Source organism: Pundamilia nyererei, unplaced genomic scaffold (genome assembly GCF_000239375.1).
Source record: "Pundamilia nyererei isolate P.nyererei 1_Seehausen unplaced genomic scaffold, PunNye1.0 scaffold00005, whole genome shotgun sequence".
NCBI lineage: Eukaryota > Metazoa > Chordata > Actinopteri > Cichliformes > Cichlidae > Pundamilia > Pundamilia nyererei.
This window is the reverse complement of record NW_005187406.1, coordinates 250,762-277,746: the sequence shown is the minus strand read 5'-3', so window position 1 is coordinate 277,746 and position 26,985 is coordinate 250,762. Positions and strand designations below refer to the sequence as shown.

Genomic DNA, 26,985 nt, shown 5'->3' with positions numbered 1-26,985 from the left:
GATCATTGCCAGATGGTATTGCATGGTGAAATAAAATCTGACTATACTTTTCTGCATTCATGATTTCAACAGTTTGACAAAACGACACTGGGGAGGCCGATCCATAACTAGATAGTCTTCCATTGTGTGTTTTTACAGGCTCGTACATATATAGCGGAGCTTCTGAGACCTATTAGCTGTCATATCATAATTAAGAAGAACGCCGACTCAAATGCAGGACTCTATGCTGGCAGTGGTTTACAGATTTTATTTACTGGTAATGTGGGAATAGAAATAATTAACTCCAGTAAGTGTAGCTCAATGGGATCGAGACAGGAGTTCAACTGCAATTTTAATTTGGGTGGAATAGAATTTAATTCTTACTTTCACAGATTGGTGACTACATGCGAAGGTTTACAGCCAGAAGAATCCAGGAGGAGATGGAGAACATTTTCGGGGAAATCTTTTCCAAACCAAGAATACCAGTCAGAGAGAAACAGGTAAGCGTGATGAATCAGGACCAGAGACGTCTTTTTGAATAATCCAGCTTCAGTTATAAAACTACAAAAAGAAATAATGAAAGGGCAAAAAAGTTGATCAAATTACTAATAACCAGCCAGTCCTTAAATAATGCACTGCCTGATTATGTGAATTGACTGAAGGTGTGAACCCCAGGAATCCCAGCACCATCCAAAGGGTGGGTCAGACAGAAAATCAAGTCCATCCCTCCAACTGAGTTTATAGAAACACACTGAGAAAGACAAAAAAAAAAAAAGAAAAGAAAAGAAAAGAAAAGAAAAGAAAAGAAAAGAAAAGAAAAGAAAAGAAAAGAAAAGAAAAGAAAAACCCTCCTGGCCAGTTGGGACCATGACAGTTAGCCTGTCAGATAATCTGATTATAATCTGACACCATTATTTTAAAACCAGAGGTGATTATGCTTTTGAGGTTCTAGTACATAAACTCTGGAACACATTCAGGTACTTAAGGTCAGCTGAATCAGTGGTTTGTTTTAAATGGTCACTTTTTAGTTAACCATGTGATTGACCGTGTGTCTGTGTGCTGCAATATGTATAATTGTTTTGAATGTGTGGTTTTATTCAAACTGTGAAGCACTTTGTAACTGTTTGTCACTGTAAAACAAAAGTGCTATACAAATATAGTTATCATATCCTTTCTTTTTCCAGATCTAGTGAATGCTTTTGTCATTGTCAAGCTGAAAAATGAAGCTGTTGCCAATCACTTACCAGATGGTATTGCATGGTGATTTTCTGTGTTCGTAATTCTGTCAATTTTGACAAAATCTCCAACACCCATGGCTGAAATGCAATCCTAAACCATGACTGAGCCTCTACCGTGTTTTACAGACACTCACTGCTGTACCTCTCGCCTGACCGCCTTTGTACAATCTGACAGTTTAAACCAAAAATGTAAATATTGGATTGTCACTTCATGAGTTGAGTTGCCATTGATTTAAGTGCAGTTCTTCCGTAATTTGGTACATTTGAGCCTTTTCTCACAGTTTCCTTCCCTAAGAATGGCTTCTTTGCAGCCACCCTTCCACTGAGAGCATTTCTGATGAGGCTTCAGTGAACAGTAGATGGATCAGCTGAAGACTCAGATGCCTCTGTCGGATCTTGTGTCAGATCTTTGCTGGATTTTTTCCCGTTTCTTAGCGCATGATGACAGAAAAAGATACTGTTCATCTGCTGTAGGTTTTTTAGTAGATCTGCCACTAGTTTTTTTTTGTTTTTTTTTTTTTAGAGCACACTGCACAACATGCTGATATATTCCAGGTTTCTGGCCAGTAGCCAAATGGTTTGGCAATTGGCCATGATTTTGGAAACAAATCATCTGTTTTACAACAGGCTGCTAGTAACAAAGTGACTAAAGATACAATTTACAACTGCTTTGTAAATTTCTTTTTCTGTAATTTTTTTGTTATTCATGTTTGTTATGTTTTAGTTATGTAGTTGGCACCTTTTTATGTTTGAAAGATTCATAGGTCAGTGTTAGCTGGCTTAACAAACAAAACCCCTCCTCTAAAAATGATCAGGTACAAGGACTGAACTGAAAATGGGTGTTTGTCCAGAGAGGATTGTGATATTCTGGAGTAGGAAAAAAAGGAAATTTAAAAAACCCACAAAAAACTAAAAAATTCATAGTTGAATTTTGTGCCAACATTTTGGATGACAGCGTAAATGTTGTACCCCACTTCTCCACCTATGACAGCTGGAATAGGCTCCAGCCATCCCTCTGTGACCATGAATTAGATGGATGGATGGATTGTTATGGTTGGAATAACCAGTAGGTGAAGTAGAAAATAAGTTTAAAACTGGAGGTTTAAAAAAGACACAAATGTTCCTGTTTCCCAGCACATTCATCCATTTTGCCAACACTCTGGATATTTTTTAAGCACAGTTGGGTAAACACCCTCACAGCAAACTACGAGTGAAGTCTCTTGAGGAAAGAAACCTGTTGGATGAGATGTCTGAGACATAACTCAATGAAAGACACGACGCAGAACAGCAACTGAAACATTTCTGAGACCAGACGGAGTTGAAAGTATATTTTTCGCTGTACTGTACGGATTGAATTCAAAGAACTTTCTATGTTGTAAGTACTTTTACTTACTTGTGTTTAAAGAATCCGTTCATGTCACCTAATTTTGTCTTCCTTTTTTTTTTTTTTTTTTTTTACAGTAGTTGCAACTCAGGGACATCTCTGCTAACAGTTATTTAAATACTTTGGGTGGGACTGCGTCCTGATTTAAATGTCACTCATTGTCTTGTTTAATCGCGTCATTTCTGTCACTGGCAGGTAGAGTCACGATGGAATTTGCTTGTGGGTTTGTTTATGTGCCGCCATCATTGAGTCAGAAGGAGAGACGCTATCCAAACATCACTAAACGCTCAGGTATGATCTCAGTCAAACACCGGCATGCGTTACCACAGGGGAAATTTAAGTTATGGAAGTCATACTAATTTTTTAAAATTCAGATGTTACATTCCTGTGTCAACTTGTTTTTTGCTTCTGTCCCACTTGCTGCTAAATAGACACAGACACTTTACAGTTGGTCAACTCTGACAAAAGAAAGTATTTCAGCTATGCGTAACAAGAACAGGAAACATCAGATTCTGCAGTTGCAGGTTTAAATAGACACTGCTGATGGTGAAATCCTTCTAATAGACACAAAGCTGATACTTTCAGCTACATTTGTAACCTGTTTACCGTCTCTGCCAAAGGAAATGTTTGAAGTTGTTAGCTAGTATAAAACTATGAAAACAGATTAAAGAACATATAAGCACAAAATAACAACTTTCATATCAGTTCATTTTATTTTTTATTTCAAACATATACATTCACCATCATTACATAATATCATTGTTTGAAAAGGAGTAGGCAGAAGTATACACTTATTTGACCCTACCCCCTCAAATTTTACCTCTAATTCATTTAAATTTCTTTTAGTCTTAAATTAAACAAACAAACAAATGAAACAAAAGCAAAGCAAAGCAAAACAAAAAAACATCAAGATATAGTTTCTTTCATATAAATAAAAACAGACTATTTAAATTTGCAGACTTTAGATATTTGCTTTGAATATCAAACGCTGATGATGCATAACTACGTAAAAGTATCTGTAGGTGGATTTTTCTTTCATCTGAGCTTTCTGGACAACTGTTTGGTCGTCCCATTATTCAAGCAGTTGCACACATCCTCTCCTGTGTGTATTAGAGTAGAGCTTACTTTTACGTAGTTTACTCAGTAAAAGCCACCTGAGTCACAGCACAAAGGTCAACACTGCACAGATTTTTCTTTTTATTCTATTCTATTAATTTGTATTTTGTTTGTTTTTTATTAGCTCTTCTTCCTCCTAATCCTCGGCTTCGTCCTCAGTCTCCTCCTCCTCCGCCGCCTGTCCCACCAAGAAAGCACCTTGAGACAGAGTCAGAAAATAACAAGGATGTGAAGAAAGTCCTGGAGAACTCTGCTTTCTATGAAAATACTATACTGGCAGCAGCTTCTTTGAACAGTGTAAAACCTGAGCAGCCAACACCACCTAAAAAGACAGGTACAGTGAATGTAGCACTGATATTGTCATTTGAATGTATTATTTTAAACTGCTCACACTACATTTAGCATCCAACCACACAGAAACCACACATAAAGGTTGGATGCTATTTTATCAGTTACTTAGACTAATGCAGCCATTTTTAAGAGTTCTTTTTGTGGTCATTGCTGTTGTGGTTGTTTAAAAAAACAAACACACACACATATACAAACACAACAGGGTTGCACTGTGGTGCAGTGGTTATTACTTGATCTCACAGCAAGAAGCTCCTGGGTTCAAACTCCTTGTAGGGTCGGAACTTTCTACATTTCCTGTTTTATTTTGTAATTTTTTTCATCCTTTTCATCTTGTGTTTAGTTTTACTTCCTCTCTGTTCCCTGATTATGTCCAGCTGTGTGCCATCACCCTCCTGTTTCCCATTCCCCTGATTACCCTCTTTGTGTATAAATAAGCATGTCTCCTTCCAGCTAGCGTGTTTTTGTCTGTGTTCTCTTTCCCGTGTGTTTCTTGTGTTGCTATGTTCCCAAGTTGCATTTCTGTTTCCTTGGTTTGGGCTTTGTTGTAATAAACCTTCATTTTTTGCTCCTTCATGTCAGCCTTTGAGTCTTAGGTTTGGGTTCTTACTGTGCCTCATTAGCACAATCTGTAGTTTAGTAGATTTATGATCAACACTCTGTTTCTGCTTGTTTTTACCAGCCCTTCTTCCACCTCCCCTGAAAACCAGATCAGAGCCATGTTCTTACGACCAGCTGCTCATTTGCCCTCAATCAAGTATCATCAACCAAGAACTTGCCTATGATGTCCCAAAAACTGAGCCGGATTTAAATGCACAACCCCAGGACCCAAACTACTCTAACAGTGTACCAGAAGGCACTGGTGGTGAAGTGAACCTGCCGGCTGATTCTGGCATTGTGTCATCACAAGGTAAAAGGCAACATTCTTGGTCTTATTAACACAGTTTAATTTGATTGGACATCCTCATCCAGATCATCCTCCTTTCTTCTCCTCTCATTTTAGCCCGAGTCATCCCTCCAAGACCTGAATTCATGAATTTAGTCCCCGAGTACATAATGCCGTTACCTTCGTCCCACTCACTTCCTTCAACCTCTCCGAACACTCCTCTATCCCCTAGTGCTAAAGGTGATTACAGCAGTCCCTGCTGAGCCATTACAAAACTGATGTAGTATGAAATGCATATTTTTAATGCTTAATTTATTCCAAACCCAGAATCAGCAGATCTGCCAGGAAATCCTAACGTTGTTCTTGTAAGTTTAGGAAAATTACTCTCAGAGGAAAAAGGTAAGTAAACCTTTATCACCACATTAACATCATACCAATAAAAATTAATCTGATTGGCTGTGATTCTGTTTTTGAAAAAATCTAGTTTGATTTCAGTTCATACTTCATGGTGGCAATGACCTTTTTGTTCTTTTCCAGTTGACCCCATACAGGGAGTACACAGCCTCTGCTCCCAATGTGGCTCCGTGGTGGACACTTGCTATGACAATACGGTAATTGCATCGTATTAAACCTGAAAACCGATAACTATTAATTCACATTTCAGAGGCGCTGATCTCAGAAATGGATAACCTGAAAGAAGCGTGCACATTGTTGATCACATCATAAGGAAACATGGACAAGTTGTCTGGTTTAAATGATCCTGAGTTTGTGTTCTCTCCTTTTGCTGCATTTCAGGTTGATGAGTGTTATTTCTGTAAATCCTCCAGTTTTTCCAACACGCCCAGTTTACTGCAGAGTCCTCTAAATGGTTACCAGGACGAACTCTTTTTACTCAATCCTAATGAAAAGCCTTTGTGCGATACGGATCCTCTGCTGCTCTTCTGCATTGATGTATCAGGCTCAATGAAAATCACCTCCGAGGTACAACAACACTACAGACACTTGGCATCACGAGGCTGTTTGTGACAGCAGGTGTTCATGAATACAACCTGTGGCGTCTCTACTGTTTTTAGGTGTCAGAGGGAGAGCATACTGTGAATAAATCCCGTCTCCAGGTGAGTTGTCTTTCTTTTTTCTCCTTATTTTGAAGTTACCTTGAAGGACTCGGGATATTTGCCAGTTGAAATCTGTGGCTGAGAATTTTTGTGTGATATTATTTTTGACAATTATGTGAAGAGACGCTACAAATCAAAGATTGTTGTATTCTAACCAGTTTGTCCAGGAAGCTGTGTCACTGTGCGTTGAGAGATTAAACGATCAACAACCTGGCACAAGAGTGGGGCTCATCTCCTTCAACCATGAGGTACATACGTGACGCTGTTTGCATCTCCACTGCCTGCTCCTGAGCAGAGTCATGCTGACCTTACATTTTGTGTTAGGAGGAAGAAGAACAAGCACAAACTAGGCTAGCTGTTGTCGCAAACTATGATCATAATACTATTTACTGCAAACTACCTGCTGTGACGAGGCTAATGGTCTCTGTCACTAGGCAGGTAACCTTCTGTACCTTGTTCTTCTCTCTGATAGGAGGAGTGAGGTGCGGTGGAAGCTGTAAAATTATTATAAGTTTTCACTTCAGTGTACAAAACAGCTGCTTCACTGGAATTTTCCTTGTCTAAAATCATTAAATGCTGTTTTTTACGGTGGATTTTATTTGATTCTCCTCACTGTTTTCTTTATTATCTGGTATAAACTTATTTATTACTTCTTTTTTTCATCTTTCGGTGTTTGCATCTTCAGGTGACAATGCACGGATATGAGAATTTCAAGTCACGTTGTCTGAGTGGGGCTCAGTTGATTGAAAGCCTTTATTTGAAAGAGATTGCGGCCAGTTTTCCTAGTCCACCTCCACTTTCACAGACAAAGGAGTATTTAGAAAGACAAGTTGTGGGGTATGGAAAAAAAATTCTTTTTTTAAAAAATTAGATGTTTTGTTTTAATTAGATTATTGCATTATATGTATTGATCTTCCTATTGCTGATTTATTTTAAAGACTGTCTGCAAGTGGAGCCACCGCTCTGGGTCCAGCTGCTCTGCTTGCAATTGCAATTGCCTCCAGACAACCAGGCTCAAAGGTAAGTTTGGCCAACGAATCAGTTTTTATCCAGTTTATGCGTCCTGCTTACCTGCTTGAATCTTATGTCACAACACTAATGAGAATTTGGGCCTTTGGCTGATGGAGCTTCTTTAGGATTTTGTAATTTTACGGGTAAGTGAGCAGGATAAAGGCAGGCAGGAAACAAAGAGTGAGAGCAAGGTGGAAAATATGCAACAAATCTCTCCAGCTAGACTCAAACTGCTTTTTTTTTTTTACCTACCAAAAGTGGATTGAACCATATAGTTAGCTGGGCTATATAAATATTTACTGCATGAAAATGTTTTAAGACCTCCTTGTGGTAATCAATTACAGTTCAGCTTTCTAAACAGTGCATTCCCGATTCTCTTTCCCTGTTGATCTTGAAGGTGATTATCTGTACAGATGGGAAAGCCAACACAGAGTTAGGAAATCTAGAAGTGGAAGACACCGATGCTCTTACTCCCGTCTCATCCACCATCTTCTACCAGGAGCTGGGAGAGTTTGCTGCTGATAACGGGTGAGCACATGCCTCTAACTAAATTTTCCACGTCAGGCATGATTGATTGATTGGTAATTTATTTCAACATGTGAACAATATACAAGTACATTTAGAAAAGAAAATGATAAATGTGTAAAATTACAGAAAATATCTTTACTCTGGACCCACTGAAAAAACATGAATTTAAATAATAGATCATGTAAAAACAGGAAATTTTCTGTCATTTAACAGTTTATCACATACTGCTGTAAAACTTGAATACAGTGAAAAGTCCCCCTTCATCCAGTGGGCCAGAGTGGAGTCTTTGGTGGGCCTGTTCTGGCTCCACGAGCCCTATGTTTGACACCGCTGCTCTACGCTAACGTAAAAAGAGACAGTGAATGAACTTGTTGAGGCAGTTGTGTATTTAAGTCTCTATTAAAAGCACTAGTACTCATATTACCCAATGAAAGGTCTCGATGCACTGTGATGATCCTCAGATTTCTTCTTTTTTTAGCGTCACAGTGTCTGTGCTGTCCATAGAGGGAACAGACTGTAGACTGGATGAGCTGGGGAAACTTGCTGATCGTACTAGAGGAAAGGTAAGGCGCACTGTAACCATGGCGAAGCATATGACTCATCAAATCATGCACAATCTCATGGTGTCAATCTGTGCTTTCCCTTTGAGTCTAGGTGGTAATAGCCAGTCCCAGCAGGCTGCATCCAGAGTTTGAGCAGATCATTCAAAACCGGACCATTGCCACACACTGTACTGTAATTATACTGCTGCCAAAATCAATGTGAGAGCTGCACTGCACATAATTACTTAAAATGAGCTCATTGAATTGGTCCTCTAGAGATTTAAATGACCCTAAGCACTGAGTCATGTTCTCCTTGGGTAAAGGTGCATGAAGGGAGAGAAGGAGGCAGGACACAAAGGGACCAGACAGGTGGGGAATGTGGACCCAGATACAGACATCACCTTCCAGTTTAGAGCAAATGAAAAGGTCTCAGAAGGTGAGGAAAATAAACACTCTTATAGACTGATGCCACTGGCTCGTTTATTTTCTCAGTTTCAGCTGCAGTTGTGCTGAATTTCTCAATAATATCGCAGCTGCCGCGTGTTGCCAGATCTTTGAGGAAAGTGCGACATGTGGTGATTTCTGTTGTTGCCAACCATGAAAAACAGAAATTTCAGTTTGAGATCATTGCAACACTGCAAAGTGAGACGCAGCCAGAGTCACAGCATCTGAACATAAACTAACAAAGCAAACATAACAAAGTGGACCCAGACATGTTACACTGATAACTGGGACTTGGAAAAACAAGACAATAACAACTAAGAAACAGGGAAAAAATACAGCAGAGGAAAAAAAAGATTTCAGTAAATTAAGTCATGGTTCCCTGACTTCTACTCTGATCCCACCATGGCTGTGCATTTTCTTTAGTGTGTCCAGCTGTATTTTATAGAGACGAAATCCCTGTGGCAAAACACATTGGTAAAAGGCTCTTCCATCTAGTGTTGGTAAATTACCATCTGAATTTATTCAACATAAACAGATTCACTTACAGGCCAAATTCAACTCGGGATCACTGAACACTTGCCTTTGGGGATTTAGCCTGAATTCTGAGATATGTGCATCAGATGGGCGAAAAATGGTTCATTTGATCCAAACTGACCAGGGACTGATCATGCAGGCCAGAGCAACATTTAACTCATTTACCCACCACAGATAGTCTCAGCCGGGAGGGCAGGGAGAGAGAGTCAGGGGAATGACACGCAGGAAACAGTGTGGTGCAGATTCACACGCAGGGGTAATTGCAGATTTTACTCATACCTCTTGAGTTAAAACATTCATACAGCTCGTTTTGTTTTGTTTTTAAACTGTGAAATCACTCCTTTTTTTTTTCTTTATAGTGCCGCCACCATCTCCTAATAGCCGTGTATCCATCCAGCTGCAGATCAAGTACAGGCAGAGGAATGGGCGGACCATGCTCAGACTGATAACTGCAGACCGGGAAGTTACTGATGACGGGTGATAATGCCAAATCTTTAATTACAATGCTGTATTTACCTTTTAGTTTTGAATTCTCCTCCACTTGCAGCTTTACTACACAGAGATATTTGCATGTCTATGGATGGCTTAAACAAGCCATTATCTTCTGACATCTTTAATCAGCGAGGCGTTCTGCCCCTCAGGACAGCAAGTGATTAGATGTATTATTTTATGGCAATTTCAGTGAACCTTTAGGCAAAGCAGGTTTCGATAATCCAAGGAGACTGACTGTTGCTGAGATACCAGAGCTTTCGTGCAGAAATAATGCCTCATCCATCCTAACATTTAGTTACACAGTAAATGAAGCGCTCAGCCCAGTCTTCACACGCTCAGTGAAGGTCATGCAATTCATCGTCTGAGCAGATGCAGAGAGGGGCCTGTGTGTTTTTCCACATTAACATAATGGCAATGCCGATGCAGTAAATGTTGAGAAGCACTCTTGTGAACACATTGTGCCCCCTCCCCAGCTCGGCGGTGCTGTCCTCACTGTGTCTGGCCATCATTCAGCTCAACTCGTCACAAGCCAGCGCCGCTCTGGCTGTCAGAGGTCGCTTGCTCTACGCCAGGAGGGAAGGAGACATGCAGAAGCAGCTTATTGAGAGAGCGATGTGAGTAGCAGCAGGGACCTCTGACTGAAGGCCATCGTTTTATGCTGAATTCTGACATTTAATAAGGCTGAATCGACAGACAAAATGACACACAAGTATCAAAATAAGAAGGTGAAAAAATGAGTTTAAGCACATTTGGCATTATGTGGTATTTAGATGAGAAATGTGACTGCGTTGAGAAGCAGAAGCTCAGGCGCTTCCTGTGCTTTTAAGACCATTATTATCCCAGACTTTCTGATTCAAAGGTTACCCTGCAGCTTGGTTTTTCACTTTTTCCTTTTAAATTGTATTAAAAGTTCTCATGTTGACTTTATTTAGAGTGCTGTGCAAAAGTCTTGAGTCACCAAAAATGCTTTATTTGATGGAAATATAGTTTATCAAGCAAAAACAGTTTGTACAATTTTAACAAGGTTGGATCACATATTTAGTCATATCACATTAGTAATAGTAATATCACTTTCTCACTTAGTTGTATGCATGTGTGCTACAAATGGGCCTTATGGTCTCACACTGTAACAGATATTGAGGCTCCATCTGCTTAAATCACTTCAAAACGCTCACTGTGTGCGTTGCAGGTTATTGTTAAAGTTTCCACAACAAAGGTCAATATTTGGTGTGGAAACCTTTATTCTTAAACACAGCCTGAAGTCTCGTAGTTGAGCTTTCTTGTCATTTCTTTTAAGCAGTCCTCAGGAATTGTTCTCCAGGGTTCTTGAAGAACACTCAAAGTTCTTCTTTGGATGTTGGCTGTCTTTTGTTCTGTTTTCTGCCCACACTGGTTCAATAATGTTCATGTTGGGGCTCTGGGGAGGCCAATTCATGACTGATGGTGTTCCACTCTGTGCTTGGGATCATTGTCATACTGAAAAATAAAGCCACTGCCAATCAGATGCTTTCCAGATTGTAATGCATGGTGAAACAAAATCTGGCTGGTATATTTTGCATTCATATTTCCAGCAATTTTGACAAAATCTCCAACACCACTGCCTGAAATGCAACCCCAAACTTTGACAGAGCCGCCATTGTGTTTTACAGATGGCGTTAGAAAATCACTGCTATTCCTCTCGCCTGACCGCATCCATATATTTTGAGAATTCAACCTAAAAATGTAACATTTATGGGCTCATCGCTCCATAAAACCTGTTCAGTGCAGTTCTTGTGTAATTTGGCAGACATCAGCCTTTTTCTCCTGTTTCTCTTCCTTAAGAATGGCTTCTTCATAGCCACCTTTCCACTGAGGCCATTTCTGATGAGGCTTCAGTGAACAGCAGATGCATCAACTGAAGGGTCAGATGCATCTCTCAGGTCCTGTGTCAGGTCATTTCTAAAAATAAATGAATAAATAAATGACAGAAGGAAAAGCAGCCAATGTCCAAAGGCATCAAGAAATCCAGAACCTATTGCTCAAGACCACTATGAAGAAATGAAGAGTGGGTCAAGGCTTTTGCACAGAACTGTATGTTTTATATTCCTTATCTTGGTAATATCAAGATAATGTGTTGTGATTAATAGATAATGATTTATGCATAATGTTTGGCTGTTTTCAGAAAGCATAACCACAGTGCAGAGGCAGAACAAACATACAACGAATGGGTTAAAACCATGGAGCCGATTTACACCAACTACACACAGGTGAGCTTTTACTGTGTTTTTATTATTAGATTGAATGCATCACATTAGACTTCTTTTACACTTAATTCCTTTCCCCTCCCCAGAAAAACACCGTCAGCTCAGACTCACAGGTAATTCATTCTCTTATACTGCTTCTCATTAGAATACTTACTATGCTGTCCAGATTCCTTTTTCTATAAATCCTCCTTTCTTCTCTTCCCGCCAGTCTATCACAGACGCTGCTGCAGCGCTGTTCTACACCATGAAGCAGAGAAACAAGAAATCTATCTCAGAATAAACACAAGCCCAGCCAACTGTCCTCCTTCCCCTTTCACCTCGTTGGAAAGCAACTCGAGTCTGAATGCCGAGGCCAAATGCTGCACTTAGACTTTGATTATTTGGCTGGATGGATATCCCTCAAATATTTCACATTGTAAATAATGCATTACAGTATATCTCGCACCTCATTTCTCATGCTTGATTTTTTTTTTTAATGTTACACAAGAAAACTACTGATGCAGTTTTACAGTTAGAACTGCTTTTGTGTTTGACAGTGTCGCTTGCGCCTGAGTTTGTGCACTGACCAAGTTAAAAACATGATTCAGAAACACCACCATGAAGCCAACACCCAGATCCTTTATGTCAGCAAAATAGATCTCATAGCACTTTTTTTTTAAACAACTCTAAAACAAAAGTTAACATAACGAAATGCAACAAAGCAGTTTTTGAGATTTTTATTTCAGTAGTACTATACATGTATAATATTCCTAATTATAACCATAAAGCTCTGTTTATAGAAATATAAGACACAAAATTAACAGGATATGTATGTATGCACATTTCATACCCACGGAATATGTACATGGAGTCTGATATTTAAGCGTTGCAGAGGTAGTGGACAATAGAGTAAACGCAAAACAAAACTGAGCAAGCAATGATTATGCCTGAGATAGAAGCTAAAGCATAAATAGACATGCGCTTCTCCGGGGCAGCCCTCAAAATGCAAACATATTTGCAGCCTTCTTTTGTACACGTGTGTTCATCACGGAGTGCGTGCAGGTTCCAATAAAGCAGCAAAAATAAAAAGCAGGCTTCAACCAGAATCCGCAGAGCTATGCTGAGCAGGTAGAAGCCTACGGTGCTCCTGTCTTTGTGGAGATCTATGATCATCTTGCCCCTGCCTACCACCGTCTGAGCTTCCTCTGCCCCCTGAGTCTCCGGCTTCTCATCCGCCTTCATCCTGAAGCTCCTCTTCTGCGCCATTGTGCGGAGGTGGGAGGTGAACAACTCCATGAGCAGGACAGAGATGACAACCACGACAAACATGAAGTTCCAAGCCACTATCATGGGCTTGTCGAATCGTTCATTAAAACAGAATTTCGTGCAGACATCGGGGGTGCTGCTATTGCAGGTGAAGTCAGCATCCAGTTTGCTGAAGGGCAGCTCAGCAAAGAAGAGGACCACAAGTCGGACACACAGCAGGCCGAACCACAGGGAGCGGCACTTGTAGGTGGCGGTGGTATCCACTGCTGTTCTCAGGATTGGGATGAGGCCCGTTACTATTGCTGCCATTGTCACTTTTCCTGATAATATAAAAGAGGAAGCTGGTGAAACATATAAACAATTAGGTGACATATTAGGTCATGATGAGAGATCATTTTGCTTTTGTGCTAAATTATGGTAGTTAAGTTGTAGATCTCATCTCCAAAGTTGGGTTTTCCATCTTCAAATGTGCAAACACAGACAAAACCAACAAACTGCTACAACTGGACACAGATTATAGTGCATCAAACTTTTTTTTAAAAAAACACTAATTTTATACACATTTACAAATGTCACAGCAAATGCATACAGCTCTGTTTGTGTCTGAGCATCTTAGTGTATAATAGGAGTCAAGTAAAGCAGACAAGAGATATTACCTTGCAGGGTCACAGCGCACTAATAGAACACAATCACTGTGGCTTTGCCTTCAATCTTTTATGGGTTCAAGAAACGTCACGGTCATCAATATATGTGTTAGTTTCTCACCAAACGATCTGCTGACACGGTCTCAGTTTTTTCTGTACATCTTCATCCTCAACAGTAACAGAAACACACTACACGGACTCACAAAAAAAAAACCCCAAAAAAAACAGGACCACAACACAGTGAATCTCCGATTATTACTGATTGTTGCACACACGTTTTTATTGGCATAAAAATGTGATTCCTCTTGGCATTTCTGAATGCCAGCGACCTTTTGCAGCTTGACAAGTTGTTTTAGCGACACAGTGAAGCAGTTACAAATTGTTCAGACAAAAGAGATTCAAAAAAACATTTAAAAATGTTTTATAAAAACATGTCGGCCATAAAGCCAAGGATTTAATTGTTGGTTTCGTTTGTTTTCTTTATGGTGGATTTTTATGACGAGATTACAACAGATACGACAATTTTATAGTAAGGTACTTATAGTACAGTATACTGTATATTTTAATACATTAACATATAATACACATAACTGTTTTTAAAAATACTGCAGCAATACAAAACAAAGACCAAATGTCGACCGTTTACATAAGGATAATGCGTTTGATGTTTCTTAAGGAAGTTATTTTGAAAAGTCAGACCCATCTAAAAAAAAGCTTTAAGGCCACGGGGTAAATATGTGTGGAATTAAAATGACAGAGAAGCTTAAATCCCCTCTTCTTTGACTAAGTACTCTCGAAGAGACTGGAAAGCGGTGACGGGGACAGTCACGGTCGGGACAGTCAGTGACATGGTGCCGGGCTCGACCGACGAGGGAGAAACCTCACTGGGGGTCGGAGGAGAAGGCAGGGGGTCTGTGTGAATGATGTTTATGTCGGCGAGCTGCGTGGCAACCGGCGCGGCGTCCGCGTGAGTCCGTAAGTGCTTGCGAAGGTACGCGGCGAACAGGAAGGCTTTGCCGCAGTGGGGACAGCTGTGGGGTTTGCTGTTGGAGTGGATCTTCTGGTGCTTGCGCAGTCCCGATTTGTTGAGGAAACCCTTGCCGCAGCTGTCGCAGACGTGCGGCCTCGGCTTGGGATGCTGCTTTTCGTGCTCCTGCAAGTCTGCAAGCTGTGCAAACTCCTCGTGGCAGGTTTTACAGATGTGCGAGCCCAGCGACACGATTTTGGCAACGGACTGGGTAGAGTCAATGGGGTGAAGGTTTTCATGGGTCTGAACTTCTTCCCAGGTACCAAATGTAGCATCACAGTGAGTACAAGAGAACTGAGGGAGAGTTGTGTGGGCAGTGAAGCCTGAGGGTGACCCAGCCTCTGTCTCCTGCTGCTGCTGCTGTTGCTCAGACTGCTCAGCGAGGTGAGTTCTTTCGTGTTTGCGCAGGCTTGAGGACACCACAAATGACTTCAAACACTCCTCGCATTTGAAAGGCCTCTCTCCAGAGTGCACACGCCGGTGCTTGTTGAGGCTGGAGCGCTCAGCAAATGACTTGTCGCACTCTGTGCACATAAATGGCTTCAGACCTGTGTGGACGAGCATGTGGCGCCGCAGATCCCAGGAAGCTACGAAGGCCTTGTCGCAGCTCTGGCATTTGTACGGGCGCTCTCCAGAGTGAACGCGCTCGTGTACGGCCAGGTCGGCCGGCTGCCGGAACCTCTTGGAGCATTTATCGCAGGGGTAGGGCTTGAATCCCATGTGGGCTCGCTGGTGCCGACGGAAGCTGGAGGGGTCTGAAAACATCTTGCCGCACTGCGGGCAGAGGAACGGCTTCTCACCAGAGTGAGTGCGGAGATGGGACTGATAGGAAGAAAGCTGGGTGAAGCCTTTAGTGCATTGCTCGCACTTATAGGGTTTATTCTGCGAGTGGATGCGCTGATGGCAGGCCAGGGAGGAGGAGCGGGAGAAGGCCTTGCCGCAGTCCGAACACAGGTAGGGTTTTTCCCCAGTGTGGGAACGCTCGTGGTTTTTGAGGTCCTTCAGCTCAGTGTATGTTTTGCCGCATTCGTCACAAGCATACGGTCGATGGCCCTGGTGGTTCCTTCTGTGCTTTCGGAACACTGAGGGGTCAGCAAAGCTCTTCCCACACTCGGCACACAAGTATGGCTTCTCTCCCGTGTGAGAGCGCATGTGCACCTTCAGTTTGGACAGGGTTGGGTAGCTCTTAGAGCACTGACGGCAGGAGTACGGGCGCTCTCCACTGTGCTGTGTCATATGGATCCTGAGGCATATCGCCTGCATGAAGGCCTTGCCACATTCTGTGCATACAAAAGGTTTCTCCCCAGTGTGAGAGCGGCTGTGGTTACGCAGCTCTGTGGGCGTCTTGTAAGCTTTGTGACAGCTGGGACACTGGAAGGGGCGCTGGGCTGAGTGAGTGCGCTCGTGCTTTGAGAGCTGAGCCTTGCTCGAGAATGTTTTGGCACACTCGGGACATGGGTGCTGCTGCCGTTCCTTCACATGTGCCGACTGCTTGTGGCTCTGCAGAGCTGACAGACTCTTAAAGGCCTCTGTGCAGGCAGTGCATTTGAAAAGGGGTTTGGCTTTCGGAGGCCTGCCTCTGCCACGTTTTTTTGCAGGCTGATCCCTCTCCACCTCTTCCTCTTGGCCCTCTTCATCCTGCACAGGAGGGGTGTACTCCGCAGCAAGAGGTGGACTTGCAGGCTGAGCAGAGGCCATCTTTACATCTACAAAAAAAGATGATGGCAAAAAAATGTACCGTTTAATAACAATGTAAAAAATAAAAACACACCATTGGCAGCTTGGGATAAAAATTCTTCCACAGACATGAGGGTGTTAAGTCCTATGACTTTTATGGATTTGAAGAGTACAACTTTAATGAAAGTGGGTTTTGAGGGATAAGAAATAATCAGTCAGATAATAAAAGAAATATGTGGGTGTGCAGTTAATAACAAAATGGCTGGCATTAGGACCTCAGGGACAATAAGCTAGCCGCTTTAATGCCAAAGGAAGTTGGCGAGGTAATGTCAGAGATCATAGTGCATGAAGATGAACAAGTGGCATGTGCACGACCAGAGAAAAACACCAGAGATCACAGCTTAGGGTGATGGTACTACGAGCAGCCCGGGCGTGTTATGTACGTATACCCCTCCGCTAGCTTTAGCTTGCTAGATATTTTCACTAACTCAAAATGGCTGGCTTTAGGACCGGCTGTACCGATTCACTCCACAGTGCCATCATCATCATTACTGTACATGTACAGCATGTATTTAGCTAAGTTAGTTGCTTGCGTGTATTAGAAAAACAAAAGTCGATCTTACCGGAATCAGGGCATTAATCGCCGTTCGGTAAAGGGCTTCGTTTACTGTGAGACGCGGTGGCTGCCGTTGACTGGCTGTGCGAGAGCGGACGGCTCTAGGACCATGATGACGACAGCTCTTGGAAAGCCAAGCGTGTAATACGTTTAATTATAAAATTTTATTTTATAACACACATCATAAATGTACAATAAGCCCTCTAGTAAGATACTACAGTCCCAATAAAGTTCGACAATTGTGTGTTAAAATGGAAAGATGCTTGCCCAACTGCTCAACTTAAATGCAAATCTAGCTATTTTAGCTAACCAGTATGTTTTGGGGCGGATTATGTAAGATATTTTGAGAATGAACTAAAAATGAACATTCACCTCCTGCTTTTTATTTGCTTAAAAACAACGTATTATATATATATATTTATTTATTTATTTATTTTACCGGTTTATCGATTAGCTGCTGCATCTTGAGCTAGTAGAGTTACTTTTGAGAGGGAATTATTTCTCTGTTGCACATTTCCTGTTTCCTAGCAACAAGCGCAATGTGGAAATGGGGATGGAAGAAAAAAGACAATTGGAAAAAGGGGGGCTGCCCTTTACACAAAAGTGATTTTTTTTTTTTAAAAAGCGAGTGAATATAGGTCTTTGGGGCTCGCTTGGAATAACTACTCCCGCAGGTATTAAACTCCGTGCAGTCGCTGGTCTTTGGAGTTTCGCGTTTAAAAACGCTTTCTGCTGCAGTAGGTGCAATGTTTGTTTAGCTAGCCAAGATGATGCTAGCTCATACTCCGCTAATGTTAGCTCACTGCATTTTGAAACCATTCATATTTAAGTTTCTTCCTCTTCCTAAAAACTCAACGACAGCGTGCATAATCCGCTCCGCTTTTGATCACGATGTGGAGAGTGATGCGGATTTACAGTGTCAGTACATTTGCATTGACAGGCGTTGTTTTCCTGGTGTATTGACATAGCTAGTTCAGTTAGCCTGTTGGTGCAGAGGTATAGCAAAACCTGTCAGACTGTTTACACTCCGCTATTACGTCTTCCCTCATGCATGTTGACTACTGGTGGTAACACATTAACTCTGTAATATAGTTATCTAAAAGTTTGTACTTTTCATTTGTATGAGTTTAATAGTAATGAGTTATCTGCGGCGTCTTAAAGTGTCTAATTTGACGTGCTTTATAAAACTAATACTGTTTCTGTTCTCCACAGCTCCATTTGTCTGGATTCTTCAAATTCAACTCACTTCAGTGATCTGATGGGACCTGTTTTTGACGTATTTCTGTGGCTATATCCCATAGAGAGTCCTTGCATCATATTATAAAGAACTGCCTTCTTTTTATATGGATAAGAAAGGCATCTAATGCATTTCCGCCCTATTTTGTGTCTGGCGCACTTAATTCAGTCCATATCTTGTGATGGCTTTGCAAGACCATGGCAGGACAACAGGTTTTCCTTGCAAACAGTGTGGTATGGTGTGTCCCAGTATGCCCAGTCTAGTCGAACATATGGAGTGCCATCAGGAGCGAGATGAAGAACGCAAGTTTAAATGTGATGAATGTGGACGTGGTTATAGGCATGCTGGTAGCCTAACTAACCACAAAAAGACTCACGAAGTAGGTTCTTTTCAGTGTAATATATGTGGAAAAGAAAACTCTAATGCCTCGGCCCTGAAGAGTCATCTCCGGAGCCACACTTCCCTTAAAAAGTATTCCTGTGCGGAATGTGGAAAAGCTTTTCGCCTGGCAACGCAGCTGGCTACACATCAGAGGGTTCATTTTGCCAGACAAGCAAAAGAGCAGTCATATCGGAAGGTGGACACGGAATATTCCTCATATAAAAACAGACATGAACTTGAAAACGATCACCCACATCATCTTAGTGAGCACTTGGCCAGCGTTGGGATTTCCACAGTAAATGGCCCATCTGAGGACAAGGCTGAGATTGTTTATAATGTGCAATCGGAGACCTCAGAGGATGCAGTAAATCGACCATTCAGGTGTGATTTATGTGACAAGTCATACATACACCATCGAAGCCTGACCAACCATAAAAAGACTCACCAAGTGGGAACATTTGAGTGCACAGTATGTTTCAAACTGTTCAGTAACATGGCTGCCCTTTACAGCCATCAGCGAACACACAAGGCGAGAGGCGGGACTGACCTCACTTCGACAGGTGGGTCATACGCAGGCACACTTCTTGACCAGTTTTCACCTCAGAGCCAAGATGCTCCAGTAAACTTTTGTCATTTATGTCAGGTACTTTTCCCAAACAATGAGGAGTTCCAGGAACACATCCAAATGCATAACTCTTCATCTCTGTCATTTGGTCTTCAAGATCCATTGTCAGAGAGCCACAGTGTATCATATGAAAACAGTATTGCTTCACCCGAGTCCAACTTTTATGCTTCTCCTATAAACAATATTCCTCCGGTGTCATCAATGGATAGTCATGGAGACTTTGATACACAAGAGAAGATTAGAAGTAACGCTCACATGTACTCTGACTGCTCCAGTAATCAAACCCCATCGTCCAATAGCACTCAGGGAGATCCCCCAATCATGGACACAAACACTCTCAGTCCTACCCTGATGCCCACACAAAATAATTGCAATGCAACTGAAATTGAAGAGACTTCAACTGTAGATTCTGATGAGCGTCCCTTCAAGTGTCAGATCTGCGGTAAAAGCTACCGGCACTCTGGGAGCCTCATCAACCACAAAAGGTCACATCAGGTTGGGATTTACCAGTGTTCCATCTGCAGGAAGAATTACCCTCACCTGGCAGCCCTCAAAAGTCATCTTCGCCTCCACAAAGCTCAGCCGTCTTCTCTTAATCTCAGTGCTGAGGGAGACTGGCTCTCCTCAGAGCCTCTGACTTTGGATAACCAGCAGGGCTGCTTCTCCTCCCAGGATGAAGAAGAGAACAGTGCTCATCCTGTGCTTTGTATGGATCAGGAGAATGGAATTGATGGCAGGAATGGAGCACTGTACCACGAGCAGTTTAATCAGGACTTCTCCCAGGATATGACTGTGCATCTACCTCACAATGAACACCTGATGCAGAGGCACATGTGTGCAGACTGTGGTGAGACATTTGCAGATATTGCAGGGATTAAGTCTCACAGCTGCCCATTGCTGCATCAGCAACATAACACTACTAATGGTGACTATCACAACAGTTTAAACTTCCAGGTCAGTAATGGCCATTGTGAAGTTGGAAATCCAGGAATTAATGTTGAGTTCCAGGGTCTGAATGCTAGCCACAACCAAAGTCACTTTGAACAAAATTTCCAAGAAAATGTTGGAAGTGAACGGCTGAACAGTGGCCAAGAAGATGTTAACACAGATGAGGAAGATGATGGTGACCTTTATCAGTGCTCCATATGTGGCAACAGCTACACAACCATGAGGGCTCTCAGGAGCCATCTCCGAGGGCACACACAATCCCACGGCACTCCTACAAGCTCAGGTCCTTCTTCCACATCCTCTCATGAAGATTTGAAAGATGAGGAGTCAGGAGAAATGATGATCTGTAGTACATGTGGGGAAAGTTTTGCCAATCAGCAAGACTTGATTGCTCATCAGCTTGTGCACAATCAGGACCAGGTAGATAATGTTAAACCTTTCCACATTAATAATGATGTTTCTGAAAGCAAGGAGGAAGCGCAAAACATCATCTGTGGAAGCTGTGGCATCTTTTGCACCAGCTACCATCATCTTGAGAACCACAACTGCACAGCTGAGAGGAAACAGGAGTTAGTGGACAGCAAGGAGGAAGTGAAAGTAAACAAGGTTGCCCAGCACCAAGACACGGGTGCTGACAAAGACATGGTCAATACTGAGAAACGTCAATACAAGTGTGATCAGTGTGGCCGGTCATACAGGCACGCTGGCTCCCTCCTCAACCACAAAAAGTCACACAAAACGGGTGTCTTCAGATGTCTCGTCTGCCAGAAACGCTTCTACAACCTGCTGGCCCTTAAAAATCATCAGAGATCCCATTTTGATATTAAGAGGTTAGTTTGGCATGAATGCACACTATTAATACTATTAATTAATTTTATAGATGATCTGTGCTTGTTGGAAAGAAGGGATTAAAAACAAAGCTTTGCTTATAGGGTCGGATTTGTGTTTTTGTCTGTCACAGAGTTAAAGTGTTCTGTCATTGTGGCTTTACTTGTTGTGGAGATTGTGCCCAGTTTTTCAAACATAGAATTAACTATAACCCTTGTCTCCTTCCTTAGGCATACGTGTCACGAGTGTGGGAAAGCTTTCAAAATTCAGAAGCAGCTACTGAATCACCTGAGAAGGCACAAAGAGAACCAAGCCAAAATCCAGGAACTCAATAGCCAGATCCAGGCCCTTATGCAGATGAATGGGACCAGGTCAGATGGAGGAATGCAGCCCTTAGCTTCAGATGCCAATCAGGATTGTAATTCTGCTCTGCGCTGCAAGGAGCCAACTGAAGAAAGAGAAACGCAGACAAAGTCGGAGATGTCAGTGAAATCGGAGGATGCAGGTGACCGACGACCTTTTGCCTGTGACCAGTGTGGTCGCACGTATCGCCATGCAGGAAGTTTGGTTAACCATAGAAACTCTCATAAAACGGGTCAATATTCCTGCTCAGTTTGCAACAACACTTACACCAACCAGCTAGCAATGAAGAACCACTTACGCACCCACTTTGCATATAAAAGGCACTCTTGCCAAAACTGTGGAAAGGGCTTTAGAGGAAGGAAGCAGCTTTTAGCTCATGTCTGTGGAGACCTCAGAAAAGATAGGTCTGGAGTCAGAAGGGGTCTAAAATCTAAAGCCTTTAAGTGTAAGGAATGTAAACAGGCCTTTTTCTCTGCAGACCAGCTGGCAGCCCACACCTGTGATCAACCTTCGGGTAGCAGGGAAGCAGATTTAAATACGTTTCCAAATAAAGAGGAGCGACCTTTCAGGTGCAACATATGTAATCGCAGCTATCGCCATGCAGGCTCACTGTTGAATCACAAAAATACCCACAAGACGGGGCACTACTGTTGCAACTTCTGTTCTAAGCCCTTCACTAACCCCATGGCTTTGCGCAATCACACACGCATCCACACGCAAAAGAAGAAATACGTGTGTCTGACATGTGGAAAGGCCTTCCGTCTCGCCAGCATTCTGCACAATCACCAGAGGGTCCACAATCGGGCGGTGAATCACTTTAGCTGCTCTTCATGTGGGAAAAGCTTCCAGGGCAGGTCTGGCTTGAAGAGGCATCGCTGCCGCAGAGGTCAGGAGAACGCAGGATCTGGAGTCCAGCAGTCAGAGAGAGGAGACAAGTGTTTCATGTAAGTCTTTTCTATTAATTATTATTGGAGTGGTTTTCTAATTCTTTCACTTGTTGATTATTTTTTTGTGTGTGTGTGTCATTTTGATAAAGCCTGACTTTGGCCAGACTGATACGTTATCCCCTGCTAAACTGACGCAGACAAAGCTGGGATTTTTTTCATGCATATTAGGCAACTTGTGTTTGCATAAGAAACAATATCACTGCAACAAATTTTGCTAGAGAGTACTGACAGCTTCGTTTTTAAGTATGAGTGCTAACAGCAGCCATGGTTTAAAGCATTTTGTTTTAAAGTTGTGCATAAATCTAATTGTAAAACCTTCTATCCCATTCTTGTTAACCTGATATCATTTGAGTTTGAATGTGAGGATGAAGTGGTAATAATTTGGAGGTCAGATGTCATTGAAAGAGAATTCTTTCAATAATTATGATCAGAAATATACAAAAATGTTTAAAATGATAAATGTTCATATCCAAAAGGTCAATGGACAATCTCTTTTTTTTGGTTTGTTTGTTTGTTTGTTTTTTGAAAGCATCAGTGACCTTATTGTCACAACACTCCTCTCAAACACTCTTTGACCTATGGCTGTGAGTATCATTCACAGAGTTGGGGAATGGCTGCAATCACAGCGTTGCGAAATGGTGAAAGATGTACCCTTATGCCTCCTCGATTTAGAGATGGTCTTTCCTTTTTCACATAAATGGCCTCCTTGACTCCTTGCTCAAACCAGAGTTCCTCCCTGTCCAGGATGTGTACATCCCCATCATTGAAAGAGTGGCTACTGGCCTATAGGTGTTAATAGATGGCAGAGTGCTTGCCTGATGAGTTAGCTCTTCTGTGATGTGCCATCCAAGGTCAGAGGTTGTTTGGTTTCCCTGATGAGGAATGGATCACAGCAACCCTCCTGACACTTAACAGCATGCACTACATTATTCTGTGTGTGTCAGGGGACCCGATCCTTGAGATGGACCAGTTTTTGGCGCAGCGCGTTTTGGGGTTTAAAAGCCACAGAGACGCGGTGTTTTGAGAAAATGCATCTAAGCTGTTCAGATACTCCTGACACATAAGGGATCACTAAGGGTGTTTGTTTAGGCAGCAGCTGATCTCTCCTGGATCGCCTTGGAGAATACTTTAGGTGGCTTACCACATTTACTCAGGGCCTTCTTGATATGATGTTCTTCTGCTTCCCTGGCCGCTGTATCTGTGGGGGTGATTTCAGTCATTATGCAAATGTCTTGTTTAAAAAGGTTGGGGAAACCTGCAGTCAGCTGAGACTGAAGAAGCCACTTTGATGACTGACTAAAGATTTCTCACACTGAAAATGCTACGTCCAAATGAACAGAATCAACTTTTGGGGATTTCCTTACCTGGATGATTGAGTGTGCATCAAGGTTAAAGTTGATTTATGTGATGTTCGACAAGTTTTGGACTGAAAGTACGGTGAGACCAGTAGGAGAGGGGGGGAAAGCTGAGCACTGAGAGCTTTTTTGCAACACTTTGCTTCATAGGATTTGTGTGAAAAATACAAAAACTGCTGCCTGTGGGCTTCGGCTATAACTTGTCTGGTTAATAAGGGTATGAGGTTATGAGACAGTAATTCTAGTTTGATTCTGCAATGTACCGAACATTAACTGTAATGTCACAAATAGTTTTATAAATCATTCACTGTTGGTTAACATATTTTGAGTTGCAGTGTCCTGTTGTTGTTTGTTAATTTTATTTATTTCTTGCCACAGGTGTGACTTGTGTGGGCGCTCCTATCGCCATGCGGGATCCCTTCTCAATCATAAAAAGACACACTCCGAAAGCCTCCACCACTGCACCTTGTGTCTCCAAACATTTCCCGATCCCGTCACTCTGCAGATACACTCCCAGATGAGGCGTCAATGCTGCCCCGAGTGTGGCAAGACCTTCTGTCTGGTCACCCACCTACAGAGCCACATGGAGGTGCACTCAAAGGACCAGGTTGTGGTCTGCAGCTTGTGCCAGCAGAGCTTTCCCGACGCAGCCAGCTATCAGGAGCACCATAACATGCACCACGTGGCTCAGGACCACTACCAACAAGACCAGGATGACGCTATAGATAACAACCTCTGCTGGGACTCAGGAGTCAGTCAGTCCATGGGAATGGGAGGGATGCACAGTGAAGTTCCACCACCTTTGTCCCATATTCCAGGAAGCATTCCTAATTCAGAGAAGAACAACAACACTTCTGCGACAGAGGAGAAGAGCCACGTCTGCGAGCACTGTGGGCGTACTTACCGTCATGCCGGCTCCCTCCTCAACCACAAGAACAGCCACAAGACGGGCTCCTTCTTCTGCTCAGTGTGCCAGAAGGAGTTCACCAACCTGATGGCCCTGAAGAACCACCGACGGATTCACACAGAGCCCAAGCGCTACCAGTGCCTGGAGTGTGGGAAGGCGTTCCGGGTGTCCACTCAGCTCATATGTCACCGAAGGATACACACCAAAGAGAAGCCTTTTGCCTGCCTGCTGTGCGACAAGAGCTTTTCCAGCAAGTCCAACCTGCGGCACCATCAGAAGATGCACCAGAACACCCAGACCTTCGACTCCTCATTTAACATGGACGCTAATGCATTTATGGACCTTGACATGGGGTCTTTTCTTTAAAGAAGTACTAAATGGCATATAAAAGAAGAGGACATATGGTCCTCATATGCTTGTGTTATTTATCCCTCGATCAGTAATTGTAAAACAGTATTTATTTTTTTTCAGAAAGTGCTCCTTGGTTCTAACAGATGCTCCTTTGAAGATACACACTTTTCATCACTGACTTCCAGTCTTACCTCCAAAAAAAAAAAAAAAAAACAGATGGTGACATCAATGGGACATCTCCAGAGGGATTGTTAGTCAGCTTTTAATAAGGCCTGAATGTTTCCCATGGATACACTGGATCCCTTAAAACCGGGCAGGTGATGAAAAGATTAGTATTCACTCATTCCTCAATGATGAACCAGCCAACCAAAGTGAACAGAGAAGGTTCATGTAAGAACATAAAGCCGATGACACATTTTTGTACAACAGTACTGTTATAACTCTCGCTATGTATAATTGTGTTCAGTGCCTCTGTGAGTTCCCTAGGAAACTAAATATACAAACTGTATATAACTCTGAATCTTTTTGTTAGCTCTGCCATCAGTGTTGAGGGACTGCTCGCCTTCCTCATATCAGGCAGGCCGGTTAATTTTAAGTCAAATACCTCTGGGTGTGTTGAAAGGTCAAAGTGATTAACTGAAACCATATTACGAAATAAATAGTCGTACTGCTAATAATATTCAATATTCACATTCACGTCGAGTGACATCGTATGCTAAAATGGATGTATTTATTAATTTATTCTTATTTTTATTCGCATATTTTATTAGGAAAAACTTTCTGAATGTTGTAAAAGCTGTCTTCTAAAACTCATGTAGCCTTTGAGGGATTTCTCATCAGTCGATTGGTTACTCATTAATTTTCAGAATAGGCAGGACCGAGCGAGCCAAGGATGGTGTGTTATTGTTAGCACTCAGGGTTAACCTTTAAAAGGAACGTACCTGATGTGTAATACATTCTAGAAAATCTGTTCTCAAACTGAGCATAGTTGTTTTTGGGTTGTGTTTTGTTTTTTTTTTCTTTCATCTTTGAAAAGCATCAGTCACATTTCAGTGCCAGTGCCTAAAACGTACATTGATTGTAGCAGTTTGATGTTAACAAACCTCATTTCTCTCTGAGCGTTATACTGTAAATGTTTTTTTCTTTTTCTAATGGTAAATTTAATTTAATTGTAAATTTGTTTAATGTATCTTTGGACCTGGATCTCCTCAGTTCTAGTTACACTTTCATTAAAACAGTCAACACTAGCATTGCACCCATGCTTATGGAAACAGGCAACAAATTAAAGGAGAAACCAACATGATTGCTCAAGGCCCTAAAGTGAGAGTCCTGACACCATCATTTTTATCCTCATCAAACCATTCAGTGACCCCCCCCACCCACCCACCCACCCCTCTTGGGGCAGTATAACGCGTCACCTCTAAAGGAACAAGAAGACCTAAACATACCAGAAACATTGCCCACCACTTTATATGAATGAGACTGGATCCCTCTGCTGCAGGGATATTTTATTTTTCCTTTTTTTCGCCTGTCTGTCCGCGGCCATAATGCCTCATTTCTACTAAGCACAATTATTAAAATACAAACTTACCAGAGCTTTATTTATAGTGAAAACCGGTTTCATATTTACTGTTCATAAACCTGTTATTGTTGCAAGATGTGCAATTATTTTATTTTTTTTATTATTTTTGGTCAAGTTGTGTAATGTGCCTGTTTTATTTTTGTTGTTTTGTTTTGTTTTTTTCTTACACTTTAGGCGTCTATCAAAAGTAGACACGCAGGAATTGTTTTTCTAACGTTTTTTTTTTTTTCTTTTTTGTTTGGCACTGGTCATAAAAGCATGAAATACCTCGAATGCCCTGCCTTCCTGACAGACTGCTACTTAAATGCCTCATACAGCTTATCAGTAGAGAATACACTGTAATCGCACGGATGAAGCATCAGACTTAGGGCTTTTAGTTTGTGCAGACAGTT

At 42.0% G+C, this 26,985-nt stretch overlaps 4 protein-coding genes across 6 annotated transcripts; 2 read left to right on the top strand and 2 right to left on the bottom strand.

Moving 5' to 3' along the window:
- Positions 1-2,503: 2,503 nt before the first annotated feature.
- Positions 2,504-12,303, top strand: LOC102209109 (circularly permutated Ras protein 1-like). The gene is made up of 21 exons (XM_013913299.1): positions 2,504-2,592; positions 2,797-2,892; positions 3,842-4,051; positions 4,748-4,975; positions 5,069-5,191; positions 5,279-5,350; positions 5,489-5,562; positions 5,747-5,932; positions 6,025-6,066; positions 6,225-6,314; positions 6,752-6,903; positions 7,005-7,086; positions 7,475-7,605; positions 8,084-8,168; positions 8,260-8,366; positions 8,471-8,583; positions 9,485-9,602; positions 10,091-10,231; positions 11,779-11,863; positions 11,947-11,973; positions 12,069-12,303. Exons 2-21 carry the CDS (start codon positions 2,808-2,810, stop codon positions 12,138-12,140), a joined length of 2,223 nt encoding a protein of 740 aa, XP_013768753.1. The 5' UTR covers positions 2,504-2,592; positions 2,797-2,807; the 3' UTR covers positions 12,141-12,303.
- Positions 12,304-12,718: 415 nt separating this feature from the next.
- On the bottom strand, positions 12,719-13,414 carry gjz1 (gap junction protein zeta 1). Its single transcript, XM_005721946.1, has one exon. The coding sequence runs from the start codon at positions 13,412-13,414 to the stop codon at positions 12,719-12,721; it is 696 nt and encodes a 231-aa protein (XP_005722003.1).
- A 314-nt stretch (positions 13,415-13,728) lies between these two features.
- On the bottom strand, positions 13,729-17,571 carry znf668 (zinc finger protein 668). 2 transcript variants are annotated; one of them, XM_005721592.1, is made up of 3 exons: positions 17,509-17,571; positions 17,077-17,193; positions 13,729-16,482 (listed from the first exon to the last, which is right to left on the bottom strand). In XM_005721592.1, the coding sequence occupies exon 3, from the start codon at positions 16,472-16,474 to the stop codon at positions 14,513-14,515; it is 1,962 nt and encodes a 653-aa protein (XP_005721649.1). In that variant the 5' UTR covers positions 16,475-16,482; positions 17,077-17,193; positions 17,509-17,571; the 3' UTR covers positions 13,729-14,512. The 2 variants fall into 2 exon arrangements, with proteins under 2 accessions (XP_005721649.1, XP_005721650.1); XM_005721593.1 differs by lacking the exon at positions 17,077-17,193 and having other exon boundaries at positions 17,509-17,568.
- Positions 16,723-25,053, top strand: znf646 (zinc finger protein 646). Of its 2 annotated transcripts, none has more exons than XM_005721595.1 (4): positions 16,723-16,892; positions 18,282-21,090; positions 21,319-22,395; positions 24,132-25,053. In XM_005721595.1, exons 2-4 carry the CDS (start codon positions 18,488-18,490, stop codon positions 25,024-25,026), a joined length of 4,575 nt encoding a protein of 1,524 aa, XP_005721652.1. In that variant the 5' UTR covers positions 16,723-16,892; positions 18,282-18,487; the 3' UTR covers positions 25,027-25,053. The 2 variants fall into 2 exon arrangements, with proteins under 2 accessions (XP_005721652.1, XP_005721651.1); XM_005721594.1 differs by lacking the exon at positions 16,723-16,892 and adding an exon at positions 17,605-17,743.
- Positions 25,054-26,985: the final 1,932 nt, after the last annotated feature.